Source organism: Corvus hawaiiensis, chromosome 4 (genome assembly GCF_020740725.1).
Source record: "Corvus hawaiiensis isolate bCorHaw1 chromosome 4, bCorHaw1.pri.cur, whole genome shotgun sequence".
NCBI classification, from domain to species: domain Eukaryota; kingdom Metazoa; phylum Chordata; class Aves; order Passeriformes; family Corvidae; genus Corvus; species Corvus hawaiiensis.
Genome location: NC_063216.1, coordinates 36,630,605 through 36,642,517, shown reverse-complemented (window position 1 = coordinate 36,642,517; position 11,913 = coordinate 36,630,605). Strand labels below are relative to the sequence as shown.

The 11,913-nt window shown below is 48.3% G+C and overlaps 1 protein-coding gene across 1 annotated transcript; it reads right to left on the bottom strand.

Annotated features, from left to right (window-relative positions):
* Positions 1-5,731: 5,731 nt before the first annotated feature.
* On the bottom strand, positions 5,732-10,709 carry DUSP6 (dual specificity phosphatase 6). Its single transcript, XM_048302236.1, has 3 exons — positions 9,770-10,709; positions 8,707-9,144; positions 5,732-7,287 (listed from the first exon to the last, which is right to left on the bottom strand). The coding sequence occupies exons 1-3, from the start codon at positions 10,170-10,172 to the stop codon at positions 6,980-6,982; spliced, it is 1,149 nt and encodes a 382-aa protein (XP_048158193.1). The 5' UTR covers positions 10,173-10,709; the 3' UTR covers positions 5,732-6,979.
* Positions 10,710-11,913: the final 1,204 nt, after the last annotated feature.

Sequence of the window (11,913 nt, the reverse complement as noted above, 5' to 3'; positions counted from 1 at the left end):
ACAACAAGGGATTTTCTTCAGGAAAAAAAGGGCCAAGTCTTTTAGGATGACATATTCAGAGGGATATTAATTTCTTTTCATCTTTTTAGACCAGCCTGAGGCATTTATATTCAAGTCCAAACAAAGTCTAGCAAAGCTGTAAACATCTGAAAAGTTTCTTTTAAGAAGAACTGGTCCACATTAATAATAGGCATGGTCTACTCTCTGCTCTGACAGCAACTTGCAAATATAAAAAATATTTTCTTCACATACAGTAGCCTGCAAAATTTCACTGAACCAAAAAAAACCTAAGTGAAGGATTGTAAAGGTATATGAAAACCTAGCTTCTTTTTCCTGATTCGTATTCAAGAAATCAGACACATTTTGTCTTTATTCATAACAAAAATATCCTGTACAGAACCCAAGTGTTACCCAATTCCTAAATGCTTAAATAGAATATCAACTCAATGCTGGGCTGAATTTCAGCCTAGATTAGAGGTGCTGTGCTATGTTTCTTCACAAAGAGCCAGGCTGGCCTAGAAACCTCTCAAACAAATTAATTTGGTAGAAATACTGACACAGAAAATGCAATTTAGACCACTGATAACACAGGAAATTTTAATCCATCAAGCAATAGTGGAAGTCTCAGTGACCATGACTTTTTTTTTAATGTTAGTCGCTCCCCAGGACATTAAAATTCTCTTTTTTTATAAATAAGGAAAAAATTCTCTCACCACACTGAGACATGTCACTTTCTAGCTCTTTATCTAGTTCAGAATACTGTAACATTACGCAGAAAAAAAGGAACTAAAAACCCCACTTATGCTCTTAGTGTCTCCAAACAGAGGCAGATAATGTCTTCAAGGGGTTCAAGACTGTTATGGCCACCAGTCTGGGGCAGAGCCTAGCTGGTAGTCTCTACTATTACACTGATTTATATCATTTGGGTGTCCAATGTACCTAGTGAACAACAAACATGTTTTCCCAAATACTGAATACTAGTGCTTCCAGCCTGGTTTTGGTAGGTCGCCATTTCCCAGCAAAGGCAAAAATTGCTACCTTCAAACTATAAAGAACTTTTCCCTTGTGTAAACTGAGTGTCAGCCAGCAATGTTTTTCAGATGGCTTCACTTGCAGATGGAAATACATTTCCTACGGAGTTGAGGTCAGCAAGAAAAAAAAAGATGAAGAAACAGACTTCCGTAATGCCCCAAAATGAGTTTTTAACAGAAAAACAGAGAAGTTCATTAAAGTAAAAGTCTGGAAGTTAAGCAAGGACACTGCCCATTTGGGGAGGTGGAAGATCTTGGTAGCAGGACTTTGCAAAACACTTGTGTCACTGGCAAAATGAGCAAAGTGCTTCACAATGGTCTCCACATTATGGTAAACAGACCTCCCATGTAGCATCACTTTGTGTGCTGGTATCTGCAGTGCTGGAACAGCTTAGGGGTGGGAAAGTGCCAGCATTCTTGCACGCTTCCTGCGTCCTGGGGATCACAGCTGTGAAGGAGAGTGGGGCACACTTTCTGTTGCATCTCTCAAATATAGTCCTGAATGCAACTTCTGTCATTAAGAAATATTTCCTAAGCAGACTCCATACCCCCCCTTTCCATCTGATAATCATCTCCTCGTGTTTGTGGTAAGTCAACATCCTTCGTCTTTGCCTTATGAGGAAAAGCTATGGCTGTGAGCACTTCAGAATTCCCTCAGTGCTTGCAGATCCCTACGATAACAAACAACAGAAAGCATCTAACATGGCTTTTTCCTTTCCTTACAGAGACAAGCACTTCGCTCAAAAGAGGGCAGCTCCCATACCAGCCTACTGTCTGTACTATCTACTAAGTTACAGCACATGCTTATCTCTCAAATTTGGCAGTGAAGAAAGATGCATGATGCTGCACTCTCCATTTCTGCCTGATGCAGGAGGACAAAAGGGCAGAGTTTCTATAACCCAAAGTCATCACACACCATGAGAGAACACCAGTGGGTAGCCCTTACTTCCTTTTGGCTACAAGCTGTTTGGAGCAAACTCAGAGACCTTTCTTGAATGCAGCATCTCACTGAAGTCCCAGAGTCTCTCAAAAGTGCTGCTGTGCAGTGGAGGGGGCTGAACCCATACCTGTGTTTGTGGGGTAACTGAGGAATGCTGAGCATGCACACCCAAGGTCTAGGGGGGCACCAGACTGAGCTTAGCAATTTGGTCCACCATCTTCACTCAGGCAAAGCTTTCAGTGATTTATAGCAGTGTGGAGAGAGGGCTTAGGCTGTAGATTTGTTTAAACACTCACATAAAATTGTTTTTCCTGGAGCTCTGAATAAAGTGTCATCATGCTTCTCATCAGGGAAAAATTTTTGGATAAGCTTTTCAGAGAAGCTGAAGAAATGTTATCCAGACACAATTGTTAAACCCAGCTTCAGTTTTGATAGCAGAGCTGCCTTTGTTGGACACATTTTCTGTCTCACCCCACTTTCCTCACCACTCCTCTCTCTTCAAATGGGGAGTCAGTCCCCTCTGACACTGGATAGGCCCAAAGGAAACGCTGCTTCCTCATGCCTGCCTTTTCTGTTAGCAGCAGCTACAAAGAGAACCCGGGGAAGCCATGTGGAGCCCAATCTACACAGAGACAGGGTGCAGAGGTGAGAAGTAATGTCATCTGCTAGGAAGTGGCAAGAGGACAGCAGTAGCATTTTCTTACTTTTTCCTCTAAAATACACCTTTCCTATAGCTCACTATAACTGACTGAGTCCATGAGTCTCATTCTGGTTTTCACTGTGAAAACAAAGAGGAGCAGGCAGGCTTAAGGCTGGCAGAAAGATGAGTTGATTTAGGAAATATGAGGAAAACAGCAAGAGAATAATAGAAAAGAGAAAGGGTAAGAAAACAAAGGAGAAGTCAGAACTACGGAGCTTAGTAAAAGACCTGTGGAAAATTAGAAGGCATAGGAGGAAGAGCAGCATTAAAAAAGCACAAGAAAGAATATGGGGAAAGATAAAATTATGGCTACTACAACAAAAACCAGAGAGAGTTAGGACATTTTGAAGGGAGACATAGAGTGGTTTGAAAGGGTGTGAATGGGAAAGAGGAAATGCAAGAAGGGGAACCAACACAATGAGTTTCATGTTGCTATTGCACAGAAAATGAAAAGCATAGTGTGCACGCAAACACAAAAGGAAGCCTTGGCCTTACCAGGGCAAACAGGACAAGATGCCACAGGACACAATTTCATCCTTTGTATTAACGGTAGATGGGTCATGTGAGAGTGCTCCTAATAGTACAGTTTTCCTTCCTAGTATCTCCACAGCTTCTGGAGGATTTCCTTACCTCACATTACTACATTATAATATGAAGAAGCAGGTTGTGATTTTGTTAGCTGCAAAGGGCGAACATTTCTCCCCTTTCCTCCTATACACACCAGGCCTGACCCTACAGGCACAAAGGATTTATTCTTCCCTTTACAAATTACTTTGCCAGCTGAGGAACTGCAATAGCTGCCAAACCCCTCAGAAGCCTGAGACCTCTGCCCCATCCCAGCAAGAACTGAAATGAGGCAGGGGAGAGAGGAAGTGAATTATTTTGAAATGAGTGCTGGGGAGTGGGTAGATGGAGTGACCAGGACACACAATGCAGAAGCAAGCACCACCCAGCCTGGGAAAAGCTGGCAAGTGCTGATGTAGAGTGATCCATTCCCTGCACCATGCTTGGACAGAGTTATTTGGGAACCTCTGTGGAGAGGGTGAAGATTGCTGGTAAAACCCTCATCACTTTTCCTCCAAACCACTTGTAATTCGGAGCCAGACTATGACTGTGAACACTCCCAGCAAAACCAGACATTGAACTAGGTTTTGGGTTGGCTCCACTTGTAGTTCGGGGTTGCCTGTGACCAAAGTTGTTCTCACCCAGTCTGGTTCAAGTTCAGCCAAGGGTCTGAAACAGCCCTGGTTCAGGTCTTGCTCAAGGAAAAATCTGGAACAAGTTCTCAGCCTGACTGCGGTATGTGTGTGTGTGTGTGTCTGTGAGCAAAGCTGCTCTTCTGTGCTTGCTTGTCACAAAAAATGATGAATTGCAGAAGTACCCATTTGGTGTTAGTCATTCGGTGCAGCAGGAAGGAAGCAGGAAGCCCTTGTGAGCATTAACTTTTCAAAGCAGTTTGCAAAAAAAAAGCCAAGGTTCTTCTCCCCTTGGCTACATAGCCACACACTGTTCTTTACCTCCTCACCTTAAGGGGCACCTAGCCACAACCAACATTCGCAACTCCTTCAGCCGGAAATATTTGCCTGATGCAAACAGCTGAGGCATTTGGTGTCAGCCCTTTCTCTGAGCAAGACGTTTTAAAAGGGGGGAGGGAAGAGGAGCCCTACACTTGCCAAACGGGAGAGGCCTGATTGCACTCAACAGGTTCAGTTCACGCTGTGACCCTGCCTGGCTTCCTGCTATTCAGATGTGTTACTTCCCCTTTGTGGTAATGGCCTGTGGCAGCCAGCCAGAAAACACTATTAATTTCAGAGGTGGCCTGACAACAAACCCATAGCGAAACGAGAGGAAGTGGCGGGGAGGCCATCTGTTAGCTTCAGCAGAACAGTAGGGACACAGCTATGTAGGTTCTACAAGGAAAGCAGATTAATAATCCACAAAGAGGAAACTGGCTAAAATTATCCACAGACCATATTAAAAAAAAAAAAAAAAAAAACAACAAAAAAAAACCAAACAAGGGAGTCACTTGAGCTGCAGCTGGACAGGAAATTGCTAGAGCTGCTTGCAAATCTCCACTTTGAACAGAACAGCATAGGGAATGCCAAGAGCGGAAACCGTTCAAAACTGGATTAGCACAAGCCAAGTTTAACTGCAACCCACTTCTACTTTCACAGTTTATGCACTCAATCTAGGCCACTACTGCATGAGACACTGACTCACTTTTTTCCCATGTTTTGTTTGCATTTCATTTCACACACTTGCAGTTTCTAAAATTACTTCAAATGTGCTTTGGCTGCCAGGAGTTCTGCAGAACCTCAGCCGACAGCCCCAGCTGCAGCATCAGCCCCTCACTGTGGTACTGCACACAGATTTTGTCACCACCCTACATTGGGCCAGTTATCATCAGGAAGGATGTTAATGAATGTAAGTTGCAGCAGGAAGTTTAGCAATTGCTATAAGCCCCCTTTTTCTTTCTGCAGAGACTGAACTGCTTGAAGGATCCAAAGAGGAAATGAGGTGACTAAGGGTATATAGAGACTTTTCCTCCTTGCCTTCATTAAGTTGCAAGGTGGCAACAGAAAAACCATTTACAGGCTGCAGACTGCTGATGAATCTCTGTGAAATGAGTTCCTACCAGACAGCTAAGGAGAACATGAACCCATCTCCTGGCATCTGCAATAGTGGCCAAAATTCATAAACAAATCCAGAAAACAGCAGGTCCTTACTCTTAATTATAGAAGAAAAAATAGTAATGAGGAAAAAACATTATGGCCCAGAGTCAGGTGCATCTCTGGTATAGCAAAGGAATGCTGGAATATTTTTTAATTAACCTAAAGGCTTCAAAAGCATTCCCTTCACCAAAGCAAGATGAGAATCCAGCACATTCACTGTTTATTCATTGAGGCACCAGTGGACCAAAGGGCAAATCAAGGTTTTATTGTCTTAGGGGATGTACAAAAGCTATTGAAAGCAATCATTGCCTTTAAACATAACCATATGGCTTTGTGCAATTAACCACAACCACACAGAGGGGAAAGGGGGAATAAACCAGCCAGGTTCTCCATAGCCAAAAATAGTTATTTATTTATTAATAATTTAAGGGTTTACATTCTTATAATAAATTCCATCTTAAAACTTTTACACCGTGGATTAGACTCTCCCTTATTGGCAACCATGTGCAGGTTCACTGTGCGTACACACAGGTACAAATGCTCACACATACTTCCAGTTTTATACAAAAAAAAAGACGCAAAATATTGCATTTGAGGTGAAGCTCCCTGAAGAATTTGTACAGAGGTAATGCACTGTTTAGCACATCTGAAAGTTTTAAAAAGTGATCAAAAAATCTTTCGCATTCAAAGACAAACCTCCTCCCAGATGATCTATTTACAAAAGGTAAGGCAAAAAATTAATTTAATTTAAAAATATATATATATATGTATGTGTATATATATATATATATATATATATATATCAATGGAACCTACATCAAAAGCATGAGGAAAAAAAAAAATCACCACAAGGAAAAGAAAGATATATGAAAGTAGAGACTCTGCTTGCTCACAAAATATGATTTGCAAACTTCTCATCATTGCCATTTCTCCCTCATGGAAAGCTTGCATCAATAAAACTCAGCATGCTGCAAATATGTTCTTTACAATTAAAACAAACAAACAAACAAAGCAGAAGTTTTGAAAAGAACAAAAACACAGGTATCCCTTGGATTGATTTCTTGAGTATATGTGAATTAAGAAAAAAAAATGCAAATCAATTTAAGGTTAGCTATTTACATTGATCAAGTAGAATACTACCAAGCTCCCAGCAAACAAGTACTCCAAATACACTAAACTGAAATCTCTTTCTTTGGCTCCTCTAAATTAAAACAAACAAATGAACAAAAATAACCAGTCTTCACTGAAGACAAAGATGCATGTCACAGATCTGAGAGCAGAGGGCAGAAGGACAGTTCCAGTCTCTAGAGAACACGTGCCCAGCCTGTCCAGCCTCACCCTACCACACTGGAAGTCCTCAGACCCTGGCTACTGCCCAAGCAGGGATGAACGTACTGCTCACCTGCTGCCTGGTCACCACGGTCCTGCCCAGAGAGCTTGCCACGTCCCCTCCCTTTGCAATAGCCAATTCATATTAATTACTCATACTGTGTAACCTTCCCTTGCCTGCACTGGCAGCTGCTTTTTAATAGCAGAGGCCAGAAAAAGAGAAAGCTGCATTTCTTTATCACTGCCAAAGAGAAACCATTGAGGAGTGATCCCATGAAACAGACAGGAGAAGGGAGGTGATGGGAGCTCACGTGGACTGCAAGGAATCCACCTGGAAGACGTTCTGGTTGGAAGGGGTGGTGAAGTACAGCTGCTGGTTCGGCACTCGATTGTCACAGGGGCTGCTCAGTCCCAGAGTCCGCTCAAAGTCCAGCAGCTGACCCATGAAGTTGAAGTTGGGCGAAATGTTGGACTTCTTCATCTTGACAATATCATAGGCATCGTTCATGGACAAGTTCAGCTTCTGCATGAGGTAGGCCACCGTCACTGTGACCGAGCGGCTGATCCCTGCTAAGCAATGCACCAGGACGCCGCAGTTCTTCCCCCGTGCTTCATCTGTACAAAGAGGCAGTGAAGGACATATAAGACAGGGGGTTGGTAACTGATCTCTCAAAACAAATGATTATCAAGTAAGAAGAAAGTACAATTCTGATCCCAGTGCCCAGCCGCGCAACTCAGGAGTTAACTTTAGTGGCTTAAAACCAGGACAAGTGGAGAATCCACTCCCCCTACTACTCAAGTCCAAGAGCTGAGAAAACTAAGAATGAGACAAAAGGAGCAGGACACGCTGCATAACACTGTTTTAAAAGTCAGTTTTAAAAGACAGGCTTTTGCCTGGAGATTTGCCTTTAAATTCTTACAGTGCCCTTGCCCCGGCATGGAAATCCTACAATATGTCACTGAAAGGCTTTATACAGACCAGCAGACTGCAAAGGTCTATTAAATTATTCTCCAGCTGTTGTGCAGCTAACAATGGAGGTATTCAGGCATTTTAAAAGAATGAGGGAAGTCACAGGGGACAGCCCATTAGGAGGAACAGGATGTCAACATTGGTTGAAAATGGGTTCCTTTGTAATAGGAAATGCATTACAATGCCTGGAGATTAGTTTCTTTGTGGCTTCCAGCCCACATTTCTTCCTGCTAGGCTCAGATTACCTACATTCTCCACTATTACCGGTATCATTCAACCGGATTACAGCACAGCTCCCTAACAGATAATGCAATGTCCACCCCACCGAAACCCGATGGGGCGATTTGAGTCTTCTCCGAAACGAAGGAGAGTGCAGATTTTAACCAGAACTCCTTGGGCCCAAGGGTACAGGTTTCCAGAGCTGACGGGTAATGCCTGAGGGCCGGCTGACCGAGGCACCGAGCCCGAGAGGTATATCATTATTACCACGAGATTTAATTGAAGCTCTGGCTAGATATTTGCCAGGGACACCGCTTATTCATAACTTGCATTTAAAAGCTAAAGTAAGATTCCCAGATCGTTTCTTTTTATTATACTGCTCTCCAGTAACCTCAAAGAAAAAAAAAAAAAAAAAAAAAAAAAAAAAAAGCCCAAAACCAACATCAATAACAAAAAAAGGTCAAGTAAGCCATCAACCCCAGGCTCATTTGCCCCCACCTTCACCTGCCAGGAAGTGATTTAAGAAGATCCCCCAACCTGCGCGGGGCTCAGTCCCCAGCTCCAAAACAAACGAGTCAAGGAGGAATTCCACAGCCAGACAAACCAGGTATGCATGTGCAACCCTGCAAAGGTCGCTTACAATTCACCGGGACTTCTCAATAACCCTCTAAACAGTCCCAAACAGCCCCTCAACTTAAGCCGGTTTTAAAATCAGAAAAAGGGGCATCCCCCTGAGGCGGCCATAAATGCTGCTACCAATTCTCGCCCGAAACCTCACGAATTCTGCAAAAGATATTGAATTCTGCCTCTTGACATATAGCTGTTAGCAAGTAACCTGGTCTTACCTATAAAGGAGATGGCCTCAGGAAAGAACTGAGACAGGTTTTGGCTCCAGTGGTCAGAGATGGGAATCTGTTTGTACTTGAATTCACCGGCGTTTTCAAAGAGATTAGGCAGGTTAGGAGTAACATTCAAGATGTATTTAATGCCGAACTCTTCTAAAACGTCCAAATTAGTGGAGTCCTTGGCACAGCCTAAGTAGAGGTAGGGTAAAATCTCCACCGGAAAGGAAGGCTGGTTGTTGGAGAGAGGGCTGCCATCGGAGTCGGTGGCACTGTTGGGGTCTCTGTCAATGTCAGATTCAATGTCAGATGATGAATCGGAGCTGATTCGGAGGCCTCCCAAGCCCAGGACTGGCAAAGGAGGAGAGCTGCTGCTACACGAACTGTCTAGGTTAGTTTCACAGTGCAAGGCGAACTCGGCCTGGAACTTGCTAAAACCACCTGGAGAGAAAAGCAAAGAGGAGAAAATGCAACCTGATATAAGATGGTATGTCGAGTTACTTCCCTGGCACAGCCCTGTCTGCAAAGGAGCGTCTGTTTTGCACCTCTCGAGCTCCGGGAAAAAGAAGAAAAAAAAAAGTCACACTCTCATGCAGACAGACTAACTTAAAGGAAGGGTTAAGAAAATCATCCGCTGCGGCGGAGGGCTCAGCGCACTCAAGATTAAAGCTCTGTACCGCTTCGCCCTGCGGGGACCTCTGGAGAGGTGTCTCAGCGGCAATTCCTTCTGCCAGGCTCATGCCGGAATCCCCTTTAGCCCTGCCGTCCCCACGCTGCCATAGTGATTTCAGACATCAAGGTTTCTTTAAACAAAGCGAGGAGGGGGGGGGGGGGGGGAGGGGAAGAGGGGACGGGAGAGGGGAAGAGATGTGGAGCAGGGGGAAAAGCCCCCTACCCAGCTCGGTGCTCTCCTGGCGCATCAGTTCACTGCCCGGGGAACGCTGCAGACCGCATCCCCCCCTCCCTCTTCCCCAGGCAGAGATCCACGGGTCTCGGCTCCCCGTCCCCCACAGCCCCGGGCCCCAGGCAAAGATCTCTCCCCCAGCCCTGGGGCGGCCCTTCTCACCTTCCAGATAAAATGCCTTGCAGCCTTCATCTTTGAGGCGCTTGAGGAGCAGCCCCAGCACGGACTCGCCACCCGTGTTCTCGTTCCAGTCGCGGCTGTGCTCGTCGTACAGCACTACGGTGTCGGTGCCACACCGGCGGGCGAAGCGCTCCCGGTCTTCCTCGCTGCTGGCGACGAGGGACCGCAGGGGCAGGTTGCCCTTCTGCAGCCGCCGCAGCATGATGCCGGGGATGGCCACATTGATGGCCGTCTCGATGTGGGACGACTCGTACAACTCCTGCGGCCGACAGTCCATCAGCAGTAGCCGGTCGTTGCCCATCTCCAGCTGCTCGTTCAACCACGCCACGGATTTACTAATCGCCATTTCCGACGCGAAAGGGACGGGTCTGAACGTATCTAGCATGAGGAAGGACGGGGGGAGCGGAGCGTGCTCTGGAAGCGCCCCTCTCTCTCACAGAGGCATGCGGCTGGCTCGGCGGGCGGGCTGCACCCCTCTAACTCCGCACAACTTATCTCCCTCCGCCCCAGGAAAATGAATCACGCAGCCCCCCCCCGCGCCGCTTCCCCCACGCCGGGTGGCGGTGGAGTCACGGGGAGGGAGAAGCAGCCCTGGCCCCGGCGTGTGTGTGAGTGTGAGCGCGTGTGCCTGCGTGCGCGCAGCCAGCCTGCCCTGTCTCCTCTTCTTTCTGTCAATGAATCCCTGAATGAACCTGCCTAATCGCCGCTGCAGCCCGAGCCCTTGGGCTTTTCCTCCGCCACGACTGAATGAAATCCAATTAACGTGCCGCCGAGCGGGGCTCCCCGGCTCAGCATGGAAACACTGCGGCGGTGGCGGTGCCCCTTTCCCTTCCGCTGCCCTCCTTTGCTGGGCTGCCCCGCAGCGCCCGCAGCGCCCCTCGGCCGCGGCCCCGCGCAGCCCGGCGGCTCCTCAATGGGTACAACCGCGGCTCCGCTCAATGGATACATTCTCCGGCGCAGCCAATGGGGGCGCGCGGAAGGGGCTGTTGCCGCGGCGACGGGCCGGCTGGAACAGGTTGTGTTGATGAATCGTTAATGAGTTTGTCATTCACAAAAACGGAAAGGAATTTCCGCTCCGGATAAGCCGAGTGCAAACAAGCGGCAGCCGCGGCGCGGCGGGCGGGGGCGGCGGGGGCAGGTGAGGGGGCGCGGCCCGGCGCTCCCCCCTTCCCTCCGCCAGTACCAGCCGCGGGGCGGCCGCCGCAGCGGGCGGAACAAATAGTACTTTTTCTTTTCTCTCCCTCGATATTTTCGCTCCCTCAATCATACCCCGCGGGGACCGGCCGTGTTCCCTCCAGTTCCCCCGCGCTGATCGTGGCCCGGGTTTTCATTACGGCGTTCCGAGAATCCCATTTTTAGGGAGGCGGGTAGGCTCTGTCCTCGGCTGATCCCTACGGGGGTGAAGAATAAACCCCGAGCTAATCTCTTCCTACGCGGCCCGGCTTTATTCGCTGCACGCAGCGGAGCCGGGGAGCCGGCCCCGCCGCAGGAGCAGCCCGCAGGCGCTCCTGCTGCAGCCCGGGCGGGCCACCCCACAAACGTGAGCAGGGAAAGTGGCCCGCCTCGGCCCGGCCGGCTCCTCCAGATAGTCTGTGATTGAACCGCTTGTGCCCGGCCGCGGCGTGAGTCCGCCGCCAGCAGCGAGCCCGCAGCCACCCCCGGGGCGCGGGGAGCGCCGGGGCCGCCGCCAGCACGGCGGGGTCCGGAGGGGCCCCTCGCACCTGGCAGCGCCCGCGCTGGCGGCCCCGGCCGCCGCACCGGCTCCTCCTGCGGGTGGGGCCCCGCTGTCCCCGTCCTGCGCTTCCCCCGGTCCGGCCGGGCGGAAGGGCGCTGCAGTCCCCGCCGCACCGGGAGGCAGAGGGGAGGGCCGGGCTGCGGTGCGCCGTCGGAGCGGCGCCGGGGTAGCAGGGGCCGGGGGCGACCTGGGGCCGGTGGGCTGGGGGCGCGGCGGGGCCGGAGGCTGAGCCGGGAGCGGTGGTTCAAAGGTGCGGGTTAGCAAATGGGTAAGGGAAAAGCGAGGAGTGACAATAAATCAGGAGAAACCTAAATGCTAATCCTGCCGCCAACATCTGCTTGTAAGTAAAATTATTCAGGAGAGGCTAATCTCTCTTCCACTGCTACTGCGC

Bases quoted from the DNA above. Each gene is read 5' to 3' on its own strand.
- DUSP6 (XM_048302236.1), bottom strand. From the start codon at position 10,172: ATGCTAGATACGTTCAGACCCGTCCCTTTCGCGTCGGAAATGGCGATT. The intron at 9,145-9,769 runs GTGAGAAGGGCC...TTTTCTCTCCAG, and splicing joins CAAGGCATTTTATCTGGAAG to GTGGTTTTAGCAAGTTCCAG. The intron at 7,288-8,706 runs GTAAGACCAGGT...CTCTTTGTACAG, and splicing joins TGAGGCCATCTCCTTTATAG to ATGAAGCACGGGGGAAGAAC.